At 46.1% G+C, this 15,518-nt stretch overlaps 1 protein-coding gene across 1 annotated transcript; it reads left to right on the forward strand.

The window, feature by feature from the left end:
• Positions 1-576: 576 nt before the first annotated feature.
• LOC142589577 (uncharacterized) lies at positions 577-14,204 on the forward strand. The gene is made up of 3 exons (XM_075701050.1): positions 577-1,514; positions 7,008-7,317; positions 12,869-14,204. The coding sequence occupies exons 1-3, from the start codon at positions 1,433-1,435 to the stop codon at positions 13,152-13,154; spliced, it is 678 nt and encodes a 225-aa protein (XP_075557165.1). The 5' UTR covers positions 577-1,432; the 3' UTR covers positions 13,155-14,204.
• Positions 14,205-15,518: the final 1,314 nt, after the last annotated feature.

Below are 15,518 nucleotides of genomic sequence, written 5' to 3' on the forward strand. Positions count from 1 at the left end.
TGAGGCTGTAGCTGAGGTTGTAGTGCACATTGGAAAGTTGAGAGACTTTGTGTCTCAACAGCAAGCTGTTCCAGAAGAAGTGTACAAAAACATTAACTCTTTGGACAGTTTTGTTACTTCCCGTGCTTTAAAAGTACAAGTGCAGAAGAAGATTACAGATTTTTTTTCTAAGTGAAAAAGGCATCATTATAACTGTTATGAACCTTGTACTTGTTGATATGTACAAATTCCATTTCACATATTTCTAACACTATGAATGCCATGTCTTTTGCTCCAGGAATTGCACTTCAATTTTTTTTACTCTGTATGCCATGTCTTATGTTGGTCTAGTGAATATTAAGTTTAGTGAACCTTCAGTTAAGTGAACTATTTCCTTCGGTCCCTTGAAGTTCACTCAAGTGAGAGTTCACTGTATTCAGGTTCAGTGCAATGAAATCAGCCTTTACGGTATTTAATGACGTGTCTGGCGATATGGTTAGAATACAGAGAAACAATAAATAGCCAGGGTTGAAGAATACGAACACCTACGTAGAAGAGTACTCAAATCGAGAAGCATCCCCGTGATCATATCACGTATCTGTCTAGGAGGAGCACGGATCACCGCCAACAGGTGAACGAGGAACTAGCTAGGAATCCGACGCGGTGCCGACCACAAAGCAAGGACTTCCAGCAGTGGTCAAGCGACACATGCACATAAGCAGCACATATGTGCATGCCTACCGCTATGCCCTGTGCGTGATCGACTTTGTTGTTTTGTACACCTCAGGTTTTGTTTCTCGTTGTCTCAGCAGTTTCGGGCACTGTGTAGCCGTCCCTAGTTCCAGGAGAAATAACCAGGGATCATCATCATCGTAATCTTCACGGGAACGCGGGCTTCGGTCGGGCAGTTGAGGTCGGCCGGGACGAAAGGGGTGGAGGGCACCCGACAAGCGAAGTCGGCGATTCGTTCAACTACAACTCCGACAATGCCCTCGCTTGTTGTCCCCGCGCACCGACTGACAGTTACGCTCGCCGAGGTGCGGCACGATGAAGGACCGTAATCCGCGCGTTCACCGATCCGACACGGTGCCGCCAAAGCCCTTGCGAAGCAATGCTGTGCTCGAGGCATGCCTCCATAGTAAGTACGGTCCCTGCGTGAGTTCACGTTAGGCGTAGCTTTGCTTGCTGCATTCTCCCCTGCTAGACTTGCAGGTGTGGCTTGCAAATCCGTGTTTCACAAGTTTGGAATGATCAGCCGTCGGGCGCCGTCAACAAAACCACGCCTTCGCTGCCCTTGCTGGATTTTCTTGCGAAAACGCGCAGTCAAGTGCGCGTCTGCCCGACTACTGATGGCGCTGCGGAGCACCCAGAGCGGCGACGAGGGTGCGCGGGCGGCGCTGCATAGTTCGAGTCCCTTCGTCTCGCCATTTACACGCACGCCTTCGACCCCGCAATGGCACCGCTGGTGACAGTGATTGCATTCATGGCAGCCGTCGCCACGGCTACAGAAATCTATGGACTGCAGAGGATGCCAGGTGGGACTTGACGAACTTAAGGGCTGCATGCACGTCCCCTTTTCTTTTTCTGTTGTTTACAGCACATCACTCACTCGAACTTTGTGCGTTACAGTGCACTATACAGTGACAATATACTGCCAATGATTACAACTGTTGTCATATCCTGCGCATGAAGAAAATTATTGTTCTCTTCGGGAATTCATATATTTCTATTTGTTACTGGAGTTTAATTATAATGCCTATGCATCCCAAATTGACTCTTTACTTTCGCATATATGCTGCAACGCTGTATTCCCTCCTCCACGATTAAAATCCTCGTTTTTCGTTACTTTTTCGTTAGTTCGTATGCCTGTAATCTAAGAAGTGGTTATTCTGCCGGCAGTCGGGCAAGGCTGAGCATGCATACCGCCTTGCCCGTCCTCTAGTGGGCCCTCGGTGGAAACAAGCTGCTTTGTTCCTAGCGTGGGTTGGTCCTGTGAGAGCGTGCGAAAATTAAAAATAATACCGGCACACGAAGGCTGCGGGAGAGTACGTTAGATTATGATGAAACAGGTGGCGCAGAATCTCCAGGACACCGAAGTGGCAGCGAGGTGAGGGGGGTGGGGGGGCTATTGAAATACATGTAAAATGCAGAAATACTTTTATAGGGCAATGTCCCGCCCGATATGAACGAAATTTCAGGCATTTAAGAGATAAAATTAAATTCTATGGATTCTAGGGAACAGAGTTCTGATTTAGCGTGCGGAACGTTTTACAATGTTTTTATTGCCGAGTTTTAAAAATATAGAAGCCCGAAGTTTACACATTTGTCCCTCTGCATCAAAGACAGACATCCTAGTTCTACAAACTGAATATGTTAAATCATATAAAGCGGACAAATTTGGTGTATTCATTTATATCTTACGTGAATTTGCTGCGATGATTACAAGGCTTCTGCAAAAGTCCTACTCCCATGAGTGGTGTACTTGAGAGCCATGTATATTACACGTACCAATTTTGTCCGCTTTAGATGTACTGTTACATGAACTTTACAGATTTGTGATATCGTTTGTTATTGCTGAATTAAAGTTGTAAACTTGATAGTTTCGTTTTCTGAAAATTTTCAATTTTCAACAATTCTTATTTTAAAAGATTGTCAGTCTAAACCAACATTTCGCCTCCAATTCACTAGATTCTAACTTTTTTCTTTTAAAAGCAACAAACCTAATCAAATTAAGTTCAGTAGTTTCTGAGAAAAACGATTTCTCTTTTGCCGTGCATTTGGATAGGAGGCCCCCGAGCTAAATCTTAACTTGTATAGAAGACGCAGCTCAGAAGTCCCGGCCCGCAAGCGCCAGGTTGTTGGTTGTTCCTCGGTGCATTGGCTCACCCTACTTCATCGCCTTTATACCGCGTTGTTAGAGGGATCAAGAACATGACAATTTTGCAAAAGTTTGAAGCGGAATTATTAAGCATACTGTATATTTTGAAAATGAGAATTAGCCTAGAGAAATATGCCGCTATGTTTCGTTTGACTTGGTATTCCTCAACAAACAGCGCATGCCTACTATGGGGGATTGGCAAAAAGTGGGATAGCATTAGAAAGAAATGTTTTAGCTATTTACTATACGCAATAGAAATTTTGTGGGAGAATCAAAGGAACGGAAAGCAACATAACAAACTAAGAATTTGTCAAGATAATCGCCTTTGAACCAAGGAGAAATTCCTCCACGGCTGAGCAAGAATCCCTATGACACTGTCCAAGAGAGGAGGCTCCTTGAAAATGAATTTCCGGAATGGAAAAATTTACAAGTTTGTTTAAACCGCGCTTCTAAAGCTTTCTTTTCTTTTCTTAAAGTCTAAAAATAGCGAAAGAATAACAAAATTATCGATCGGCTCATCGTCTCCCCGATACGGGCGTACGTACCGGGTGTTTCAGCGAACACTTTCAAACTTTTTTTGAAAGTTTGTCTGTGCCAGAAAGCACAAATCTAGTTCATCAGCTGGTCTACTCCAAGAGGCGGACAGTACTTGCGCAAAAAAAATGAAATGCATAATCAACTAATCAACAAAGATTCACTAAATCAAATTTTTAACTAATTATCTTATGGCTCATATTGCAATTTACAAATTCTAGCCGCGAAGTTCACAAGGTCAATCTACTTGGAACTAGTTCTCAGGATGACACCAGTTTCGAGATATTAATTTTCGAACTTTGCGGAGGAATGCATTGGCGTTCCAGTTACTTTCTTAACAAACTAACCACAAGGTCCTCTCTACATAGCTTATGAAGTCGCGTCAAGATTGGAGAGGCAGTCGTAATTAGCTAAGAAACAGCCTACACCATAATTTGAGTGACCACCAGCCTTTACAACAACATAGTCTAATGCCCTCCCGAACATAAACGTCCCTACGAAAATACCACGCAGTATTATCCAGGAACGAGCGTCTGAGAAAAGCGTTCCCGGTGGCACCAAGGGTGACCTGTCGCCGCAGCAGAAATGTTAGACATGTTAATGCACGCAAAAGCCGGCCAGCATCATACCCCCGTAATAAAAGCATTCTGTCGGACCGGCTGCAACACCTGTAGGCACCTTCAAAGTGACATTAAAATTAAAAGCACCGTAAATAGTTATACACACGAATTGAAAGCTACCTTTAGTTTCACTAGTATCGATGTGATTTACAACTATATGCTTGAATGTTCCTTCGGTAAGAAACAATATCGGTGAAACGGGACACCCAATGAACGTCAGGTTAAACGGACATCGCACGGACACATCTAAAAAGCTTCCCAAAGCCGTCGCCGAGCATTTCAACCAACGAAGTCATAACTGTGATGAACTTAAACTCTACATCCTACAGTCAAATTTCCTCTCTGCGCGAGACAGAAAATAAAGAATCATGCTCATCCATAAGTTCACGACATTGCAACCAATAGTCATAAACGTTTCAAAGGGAGCTAAGAATCTATTCGCTATGATAAATTTCAAGCTATAGGAAACAGCACCTGCTTAACACGAGCACTTAGTTATTTTTCATTGGGTTGCCTAGTGTATTCCTTTCTTTTTTTCTGTCATCTCTTTTTTTTTTCTGTTGTTTATATACTGAACCTATTTCAGTAACTTTTTTCCACGAGCACCATTTTCTGCCGCTTCTTTTATTCTCACTGACGTCCAACAGAGCAGATAATCCTTACCCCGCTTCCCCGCCTCCCCTTCCCCCCTTCGTCCAGGCCCCTTCCACGAAAAAACGCACGGTCGGCTGACACAAGGCGCTACCCCACATTCCCTCACCGACGTTAAATAGCACCCCTTTCTTTTCAATTCGACATGCCTCGCCGCTAACACATCCTCGGTCGTTGGTCTCCCACCCGCCTTACATCCTCTCCCCTTTAGAGCAATTCTACCTATATATACTATGCCGAAGACAGTATATGTCACCTTGAAAAAGACAAGTTCACTTGTCGAAACGTTGGCTCCCGCTTTTAGCTTGTTCTCGTTTTGCTCATCGTCTTGAATTTTCCTCTCTCGCCTTCCCCATGTTTCCACTAGATTTTAAAGCATGAAATGCTTTTAGCTCCCGTTGTCGGCGACCTTTAAGTGACCTTGAGCCGTTATGCCAGAGCCCGCATAAGCTAGAAGTTAGAGCTTTAGTGCCCGCATAACGGCCACAGCCGTTATGCGGGCACTAAAGCTCTAACTTCTAGTACGCTGAAGCTTTATTTGTCAATTTCAATAGTGACGTTCAAAAGGCAGATACAGGGCACCATACACTTCAGTTCCGAGAAATGGAATTTGCTGCGGGTCTACTGCGCGCGCCGAGCTGCTGTGTGGCGTGGTGCCGGACGCGTCTGGAAGCGCTGCTTTGCCTTTATGGCAGGAGGAAAAAGTTATGCGAGAGCATTACATCATGCAGCCAGCCTTGGCAAGCGAATGCTCTGTGAAGCCAGCACTTTGCTCAGTGGCGGTCCAACACGTGACCTCTTGCGTCGACATCACGGAACAACAATCGAGGTTTGCCGAGACGTTCAGTCGTGCCTCCTTCAGACGGTTTTGTTCTAGCTGGGCAGCGTCCACGTGGACCAGTGCACGTGTGGTGGGGTGTGCCGTTGCGAAAGTTCGCTACACCCATTTTAAGATTGTGGCTACTATCACCTCCAACTAATCTGCTTGGCCAGTTGCCATTTCATGCTTACATCTACTCTCGATTACAGGAGAGCGGACAATTTTTTGAAGTGCGATATGCACGCTGTACTTTAACTTTAGTCATGCAAATTCTTGAAGATTCATTTTGTAGGTCGATGCGAACGTTGTAGGGTGTGCGCTGAGAAACATCCAGCGAAGTTATATGTTTGACGTTATATTTTACGTGGTTCTTCATTATTTTATTGCCTTAAAACCCCTTGCGGGGTATTACATAAGGGGTATTTGCCGGGTATGTCCCCGTGCTCTAAAGAAAGTCCACGAAATATATTTAAAAACATCACTGCTCGCTCTCGCGTCTATAGTTTGCAGCACTCTCAATCATGTTTCCAAAGAACGAAGACTACATAACCCGCCGTGGTTGCTCAGTGGCTATGGTGTTAGGCTGCTGAGCACGAGGTCGCGGAATCGAATCCCAGCCACGGCGGCCGCATTTCAATGGGGGCGAAATGCGATAACACCCGTGTACTTAGATTTAGGCGCACGTTAAAGAACCCCAGGAGGTCGAAATTTCCGGAGTCCTCCACTACGGCGTGCCTCATAATCAAAAAGTGGTTTTGGCACGTAAAACCCCATAATTCTTTATTAAGACTACATAAATATCGTTCCATATAAGTTTCACTAAGTGGAACACATTAATATCGTTTTAACCACTTAGTTGGTGTAACCAACCAGTTAAGTGGGACGTACTTGCAGGAAATGAGATTACGAGTGCACCGGCGAGAGTGTTTTGATCTAGTATACATCGAGCGCCGGTACATCGCTTGCTATTTAGGACCGTGGCGGATTTCCATCTTCACGCTGGCGGTGTTGACATGGCTGCGTGGTTTATGCTAAACGACGTAACCAATCGCTTTTTTTTTCCTTTGCGACAGGCAGGCGTGCTTCGTTCTTTCGAAACTAGTCTACAGCTGAGTGCCGCGCAATCCAGATTCGCAAGCGCGAAGTGACGTAACCTTTTCTTCCTTTTTTTTTTTCATATTTCGCGGTCGTTCTTTAGAGACCGAAAAAAAGAAAAGAGAAACACGCAGGAAATGACATCTTCGAAACAACTTCTGATCATTGCGCACACGTTTCTTAGCGCGCACCGAACTTTTCGTACACAACTTACGCCCTAAAAAGCACGTTTAAAATTTGGCATAACTGTGCCTATCTAATTAGCGGTACCTAATCGCACCTCAAGAAAGAATATTCTGAGTGACTTAGGACAATACGCGCAACACACACCGTCTGTGTTATTCGCCTAAATCGCTGTGAACATACCCCGCCGCTCCTTCGAGGGCGTGGCAAGAGGGCCACTCGGTCTGAGCGCGGCTGCGGCGGCCAGAGCGGCGCGTTCGCAGGACGGTGGACGCCCTGTGCGGCAGCGAGCGGTTCGTGAACGCGGTGGTGCGCGCCCTGATGGACGAGTCCCGGCCGCTGCTGTCGGCCACCGAGCCGCTGGTGCTGGGCGACGGGCCCCAGCACGCCGGGGTCCGGCTGCTGCGGGGCCGCCTGTGGGGCGCCGCCACGGTGCACCTGCGCGAGCCCATGCTGCTCCGCTGCGACCCGCGGCGCATGGCCGTCGCGGTGCACGTGGCGCTCAACAACAGCGAGCTCGCCTACGACTGGGAGGCGTCCGCCGACACGCTGCTCGGGTGAGCCTGTGTTTAGCGCTGAACTAATCGCCGCTTATTCTCCGAAGGGCGCGCCGATTGCTATACACTCCAGAAACAGTCAAACTGGTCTCAAAACAATCGGCTCAATTCAGTTTACACTCTTTGGGGCGTATGTTAATTGTACCACAAGGATGACTGTCTCGCGTGCCTTTTCTGTCTACAACGCTGCGCGCCCGGTACTCCGAGGTCACGAACGGCGTGTAACGTTATCAGCGTAACGTAGCATTCTTGACGTAGCGAGCGCAGAGCTTTCAAAAGAGGAGACACAAGCAAGACATACGACCTTTCTTAGCGAGTTACTTTTCTGTGTCAGGCATGTTTATAGCCCTCTTTGATCCCGAATATAGCGCAGTCTAATAATGTTGGCTGATATGTGCTACTGGGTATGTGCCCGTGGGGCCACTGGTCGTCATGGTATTCTGGATCATTATCGTTATCATCATCGTGACATATTTAAATAAACAAAATTGTCCTACCACCGTATTCGAACGGAAGACATCTAGCACAGACTCCTGATACTGTGATAATTACGCCACGGGCGCTTTTCTCCAATTACGGCGTGCCTCATATTCTGACCATCGTTTTGGCAAGTAAAACCCAAGAAATTATTTAAAAGTAATGAACACGTCACCATACGTTAAAGTCTGGGCCTATTTCGAAGATAGTGCAGTATAAAAATGTGGGCCAACTCCGAAGATCGTGCAGTCCAAAACTCCTCGCCTCCCGTCACGCGATGGGTGACGCGATAGAGTGCTGCGCGCAGTGACTCCTCCCCATTCTCTCCCCCGATTCGGTGAGGGCGACATTGTCCTTGATCGACTTCAAATGGAAGGAGCATCGCCTTGCACCTTTCGTTGTGGGACAAACATACGTCCCAGAGGGTGTAAACTATTTCTAAGGTGACTTGGCAGCTCTAACTGAAAGCTGCAATAGAAACAGGCGAGGTAAGTGGACCTGGAAAGTTATAAGTTTATACCTTCTGATGTTCAGTTATTCCTAAAAGAAAAGTTTGGCGACCGTCAAGCTGTTTCGTTTCATAAGAGATATTGCATCAGATCGCATGTGGCGCCTTAGCAAAAGCAAAAACGTTCCCTACGCTTGGAACCTGTCCTTAAGAATCAGGGTAGTTGTTCACGGCGGGCAGACACGAACACAAGGAGAGGCACAGGACGCGCGAAGCTAACGCTAAGGATTTACAGGAGCACGCACAGCAGAGCCCGTCGTAATAGAAGTGAATCCCGTCTCAGGTGAATGCAGACAGTCCGTGAGTCCTCTGCCGCGTGCGTCCGTGTCTATTGGCGATAAAGCCAAGTTCGTTGTCCTTAACACACTTAGCTTTTAACAGCACAGCGAGCCTGCATGCTTGTGGGTATAAGAACGCCCTTCTTATAGAGTCACATAAACACTCTTATGGATGGCTGTTTTATTCTTGTGTGGTAAAGGTGTGCGAAAACTCGAAACTTTCGAATAACGAGTCGAATATTGTCCTATTCCACTAGGTCTTCGAATCGAATAGTCGCTATTCGTAAACACAAATATTTCTGAATAGTCTTCAAATACTTCAGAATTGTCAACAGTGCTCTCAAACATAACATTGGAACAAAAGTAGGATGATGTTTATCCCCACGGCCATATTATTATACAGAAGACATAAAAAGAGAAGTTACCAAATGGAGCAGGCCACACCTGTCGCTCAGGGAGTCATATTTTACTGGATGAACCGTGACCGTCAATTCATGCTCATGCTTACGCTACTCAGTTTTATTGAAGCGCACCACTTGCTCGCTTCATAAACACCGTTCTTTTTTTAATCTCTGTGAGTCACCGTGTTGGTTATTCTTAAAGCTCGAGTATATGTTGCACTTTTGTGCGTGCGCACAGCATTAGACATCATGCACGGAACTGGTGTTTTGTGCTGATATGGTCCCATGTTTATAAATTTGAACTCTCCGAAGAGCCCCGAGTACGCGAACAGACTGCATATTTCTTCCTAATGTTGCATTTGCGCTTTTAATTAGCGATACTTTGTAAAGCCCAATGTAATGAAAGAAACTTGCTAACGTGAATAATACTAAGATGTGAACGTTGTTTTCTAATGATGGTGAAAACAAGTTCATTATTCTAAAACTATTCGAAAAGTATTCGATTTTCGGTTCGATCCGCTTCGCTTCTGGCACCAGTCGATTCGGTCTCTCTTCGCACTTACTCTTATTACTCTTCGCACACCCCTATCGTCGGTGATGTTCTCTCCCACACCCTTGTTGCGTATAGTGTATAAACATAATAAACCACCATGTTTACTGTTTAGCGAAGAGACCAGAAACCCGCAAGTACTTTGGAAGTGATTCTGTTCGAAGACAAACAGCTGGGCTTTTGTTGTTGTCGTTGTTTGTTTGTTTGTTGTTTGTTCGTTTGTTTGTTTGTTTATTTATTTGTATTCGTCTCACTTTTTCTTTTATTTATTTATGTATTCCCCTTTTTTTTGTAAACGACGCATCATGTTTAAACTTAAATGGACACTACAGATAAACACTAAATTATTATGGAGTGGAAAAGTAACATCTCAAAGCTCTGTTTTCGTTATTTCGGGGTAATAGCTCAAGTAATAGAAGAGAAAATTAACGCCAATGTCCCCCCTACCCTTCTTTGTTTAAATTTTGCACCGAAACCTTAATGCCGCGGTATGCCTCCGTCTGACGTTATGGATTTAAATATATTGTTTTGCATTTTGGCGGTTATGGCTCTGTATACTCACTATAGCTACTATTCGTAGATTGAAATACCTGGCGTAAGGTAATTAATTAGGAAGTTAATTAGCGTGATTCAATTAAGCATTTTTCATTCCTCGTAGAAGTTATGCGCGCTTCACAGAGTAATTTAGATCAAGGGTTAGAATTGTGCGAATCAATAAACCATTGATCAATGAACCAGCAACATTGATGCCTTCAAGTAGCATGTGTGAGTTTATTGACCACTTGCCGTCACCCAAATAGATAAAGTACTCGTGACGCCTGTGGAAGAAAGGATGGTCCCCATCCGCCACCTAAGTTTGAGTGGTGGCGCTGGCTAACAATCCCAGTTATAGTTCTAGTAGTTAAACATAAATACCCCAAAAAGTGGATAGGGAAACGGATGCTCAGTGGTTAAGAGCATCGCACGCGTAATGCGAAGACGTGGGTTCGTATCCCACCTGCAGCCAGTTATTTTTTTATATCCTTTCATTTCTATTATTTTCTATTTCTATTTCATTCGCTTCGTAAGTACGAGTAATTTCCCCTAGGTTGTCCTTGGTGCCTTTGTTGACTTCTTATGATATTATAAATTAGTAGTATCATACTATTGAAGCAATCTTGGCAAAGCTGCAGGGCTAGTGATTGTCTGATTTCGTATTAGCAGCCTTTACAAGTAGCACCTGAGCAGGTAGCGGAAACGACGCAGGTCACCGCACGTTGCCTCCGAGATTTGTCAGCGCGCCGCCGGCAGCCGCGGGCGGCGCCTAACCTCGGAAGTCAGTAACCCCGGAAATCAGCTCATTACTTTTCGAAGCGAGATCGGGATGCCTTAGAACACGCACCTATAAAGCGAGATATAAGATGGAAGAAGAAGAATGTGTTTGCTGCGGTAAAGCCAAGGAAACGATGGAGCGTGTTCTATTAGAATGCGAAGACATTTGCCCAGCGGTCGATTTAGGCATCACTGCCCTCCTTGAAGGCCTTATGGGTTCAGCGGGAGCAGTGGTAAAGCAAACATATCCGCAATAGACATTAGTAAGAGGCGATAGGAGGATTGGTGGAAGAAAAGTAGGGAGAGAGAGAGAGAGAGTAAAACTTTATTCAATGTAAATAAAATAAGGCACGATGGTTGGAGCCCCTATTCCAGGGCCCCACTGGCACGAGCGGCTCGCTGGGCTTGGTCCAGAAGAGCCAACTGGCTCTCCCGACCCTCGTCCGCAAGCCATGCCTCCCACTGCCTATTCCTCATTAGTGGGTGTTGGTGTAATATGGGACTGTCTATGTGCGGAGGCCTCCTCGGGCACTCCCATGTGATGTGTTTTAGTGTGGGTGTGTCTGTGCACCACGGGCACTCGTCAGAGAACCTCGTGGGGTGTATTCTGTGTAGGTGGTGCAGGTTGGGGTATGTATTCGTCTGAATACGACGCCAGTCCCTCTCCTGTTCGCTGTTTAAATCGGAGTGAGGATGTCCAAAACGTCTCCGCTCCTGCCTTTGCTGTAGGAGGATGTCACGAGAGTTCGGTGGAAGGACGTCGCTAGGCCATGCCGTTGCTCGGACGTTCAAACCTCGAGCAATGCGGTCTGCCCTAGCGTTTCCTGCCAGTCGCTCGTGTGCCGGACACCAGACGATAGTGTGGTGCCCCTCTAGTTGAGTGCCTAAAATTTTGATTATTGATTTGGGTGCCGTTCCTTGTAAAAACAGGCGGCAAGCCGCTTGTGAGTCGGATAATATGACAGCCGAATTGGTTTGGCGCTCGGCGTCCTGAATGGCCAAGGCAATGGCTGCAGCCTCTGCCACGCATGCCGAGGCGGTTTTGAAGGATGCCGTTGTTACGTTGTTGTTGCATGTAGAGACTATGGTGAAAGTGTCTGAGCTGGCTCGACTGGCATCCGTATAATACACCCCCGGTCCCATGCCGAAACGTTTGTGAAGGGTCTTTGCCCTTGCTCTGCGTCGTCCGCCGTTCGAAAAGTAGGGAAATGACAAAAAATAGAGACGTGCAAAAGCAAAGTTCATAACAGGGGGTCAGAAAATTTGGTTGTGGGAGTTCATATTGTTTTTTTTCTTTATTTCTTTTTTTAACCTAGATAGGACATTCGGCAGTATAATAGCAATAGCTTGGTGACGCAACCCACCGCCCCGTTCCAAAGGGGACGCTCATAACATCCATCCATCCATACCGAGGAGCCACCATTCCCGAGACGAGCGATAGCAGAGCGGAGTTCTTTTTTTTCCGCTTTGGTATACGAAAGACGTGTACACATTTGCGACACTTTCGTGACGCATCCACTCATATTTAAAGCGTCGAATTTTGCGCGGAGTCTGCTCCGTATATCTTCGCTACTTGGAACCAGGCTTCTTACGCGGCCCACAGTTCGGATGCAGCTGCCTTCAAGGCAACTGTCTCGGCGCTTTCATGCACGTTAGGCACTCTCCAGTGGCGCAACAGGAGCGTTCGGAATCCTTTACAGTGGTTGGCGCAGAAACTTGGGACAAAAGGGAAATGAATCGAGACAAACACGCAAGCGCGTCCGCTCTGCCCCAAGTTTCTGAGCAAACCAGCGGAAGAGATGTCGTACCAACAAGGTCAAAACTCAACGCCAGCATTCTCAAGTTGTCAAGAAACTGCTGTCGAGACGGCTCGCGCCAGCGTCGGTGGTGGAGTCAGTCGACAGTCCTCCTGGTCGCCCTCTGGGAAGTGTATCGGGCATTGTATGCGTTGTTCTTGCACACGCGCGTTCTTGAAAATGTGGAGCGGGAGAAATAACAACGGGGGTGGGGCACGACTCTCTCGCAGCTCTCGCGGGGCGGTGTCCGTGTTCGCGCGGCACATGTCCCTCAAGGCGGGGGTGCTGCTGCCGCGCAGGGTGGCCGGTGCCCTGTCCCCGATCCGCGTGACGGCCGTGCGCGTCACCGAGCTGAGCGGTGCCGACGTCACGGTGAGCGGGCCGTGGCCTTTCGCCGAGCTCATGTCGGCAGCGGCCAACCTGCTGCTCAAGGGCTTCCCGGACCAAGTGAGGGCGCTCCTGTCGGAACCCCTGCGAGACGGCCTGCAGCGCTACCTGGACGAGAACTTGGCCTAGCCAACCGGCAACCACTGCACGTCCCTGCCTGTCTAATCCTTACAAAACTTCTAGAATAAGTTCTGTTGTGTTTCTGTCGACTCTCTGTTGCCTTCAGTTTAGTGTCTGTTTAAATGCATTTGAATATCGTGCGTGGTTTTGGCATAGAAAGTGCCTCGCTTTCTCCACGGCACTGACATCGTCACGTGTGGGGCTCGCGATCTATTCGAGGGTTTGGGTCGCGGTCTTTCAAGAAAGGACTGCAAGTTGCAAGGATGAATTTTTCTTCGAGTGCAGCCTTCTTATGCTCCTTTCTTTTTTTTTCTTAAATGAGACAACTGACACTAAGCAGCCATCGCCACATTGCGTACCTTATTCAATGAGTGTCATCAGTCAGTGTGGTTCGGCCTTCTTGTGCCCTTAATGCGCGTTAGCGTACCGTTACCGGCCATCTTAAATGCGACACTTGCTGGTCGCACCTGCCAGCGAGGGTTATCATGTTCAACAACGCAAGTATAGCAATGAGAACAAGAAAAAGTACACGGACGAGTTCTTCCCTCCGTCAATGCCACCGATAAACTGTAGATATATGGCCTCTACAGCAACGCGTCAGGCAAGCAGCGCAACATAGGACGGGAAAGGGACGCCCCTGACAGTATTTGTTTGCTTATATAACCCTTGTTGGGCTGCTTCATTCGCCAAAATTACCTCGTTATAATAACAGCTTTCGTCATCTTAGGTATGGACGGCGAAGAAAACCGTAGCAAAAAGTACAAAATGTCACAGAGAGACATGGTACACAAACTAAACAGCAGGCAGTTCGGTTTGGTTATACGTGTGCCGATTGAAGTAATACTATATCATAAATAATTTCAGGAACTGCATATGGTTATTTTTCTTGATTGTTTTGTTTGAAAAGGCAGATAGCTGCATGTGCCAGCACTGACACTCCTTTCATTGTCTAGATAGCATTATGGACTATATTTTCTGAGAATATCTTGTCGTTGGGTTTAATATAATTTGTCCAGCATATAGAATGTTTCAATAAAGGTCTATAGGTTGAACCGCGTGTCCTTCCTTGGCGCCCCACCCACCACCTGTGCGCACGAACCCGATGACGGGTCTTCAGCCCGACAAGCAGACTCGAGTCACCCTACCGCCTTTGTTGGGTTCAGTAAACGTCTACATAGTTACACACAGTGTCCCGGCTAACTTTAGGCAGAGTTTAAAAGTGTGCGAATGCCGCGTAGCTGTACAGAACCGTTATTTGCCGTCGCTTGGAGATACTCAAATTATTTTTTTCATTCCGTCTAATTAGGTAATTAGCCTTAATTAAGCAATCAACTTCTCAAACATTATAATTAGATGAAAAGTGTCAGTGAGAAAAATGTAGAGCGACGTGAGAAACTCCCGATACAGCTTTCTGTTCCTCAATACGTGCTACATAAGAGTCTCTCCGAGCGTGAAAGATGCCCGCAAATGCATGCAAGATTGCCGCGCGACTGGTCGCTCGAGGCACTTTGCGCGTATTCGTGGGTTTCTTTCAAGCTCGGGAAAACACTTTTATTTAGCACGTATTGAGGAACAAAAAGCTGTAGCGGGAGTTTTTCATGTTGCTCTGCAATGTTCTCATTGACACTTTTCACCTAGTTATAATATTTAATAAGTTGATCAATTAATACGAGTTATCTAATTAGGCGGAATGAAAAAATAACTTATCTTCAAGCGACGGCAAACAACGGTTCTGTCCAGCTACGTGGCAGTCGTATATTTTTAAACTCTGGCTATAGTTAGCTGGGGCACCCTGTATATTGCTTGTCCTTGACCGTCATAGCTTCTACGAACAAAATTATTTCCTTTTACTATCCCTTTTCTATAAATTTATCACCGATATAGACTCAGAAAGGTGTAAGGTTGGGCTTGTTGTTGAACCATGCTATAGATAAATTCCTGAATTGGCATGAAACTTGTGCTTTAGGAGATGCTTTAGCTCGGGAGCTCCTATCTAAATAGACGGGAACGGAGATATCGTTTTTTCTCAGCAACCACTTCACCGATTTTGATAAGGTTTGTGCATATCAAACAAAAAAGTTCATATCGAGGAAGTGAATTTTCAATTTAAACGTCGCATATTTAAAAAAAAACAAGATTTGCAAAATTACAAGAAGCTCATGGTATGAAGTTTCAAATTCTATAAGCATAAAGAAAACGAATGAAACGAGTTTGAATTCGGCAAACTGAACCAAATAATTGATCTAAATTGGACAAAATTCATGTACTCGACATTACTCGAAATATACTGCTATGGTTTGAGCATAATTTCCACAACACCCTCGTAAACGTTGTAACAGTTTCACGATCGAAGCTGAATCCATAGATCACATT

Source organism: Dermacentor variabilis, chromosome 8 (genome assembly GCF_050947875.1).
Source record: "Dermacentor variabilis isolate Ectoservices chromosome 8, ASM5094787v1, whole genome shotgun sequence".
Classification (NCBI taxonomy): Eukaryota; Metazoa; Arthropoda; class Arachnida; order Ixodida; family Ixodidae; genus Dermacentor; species Dermacentor variabilis.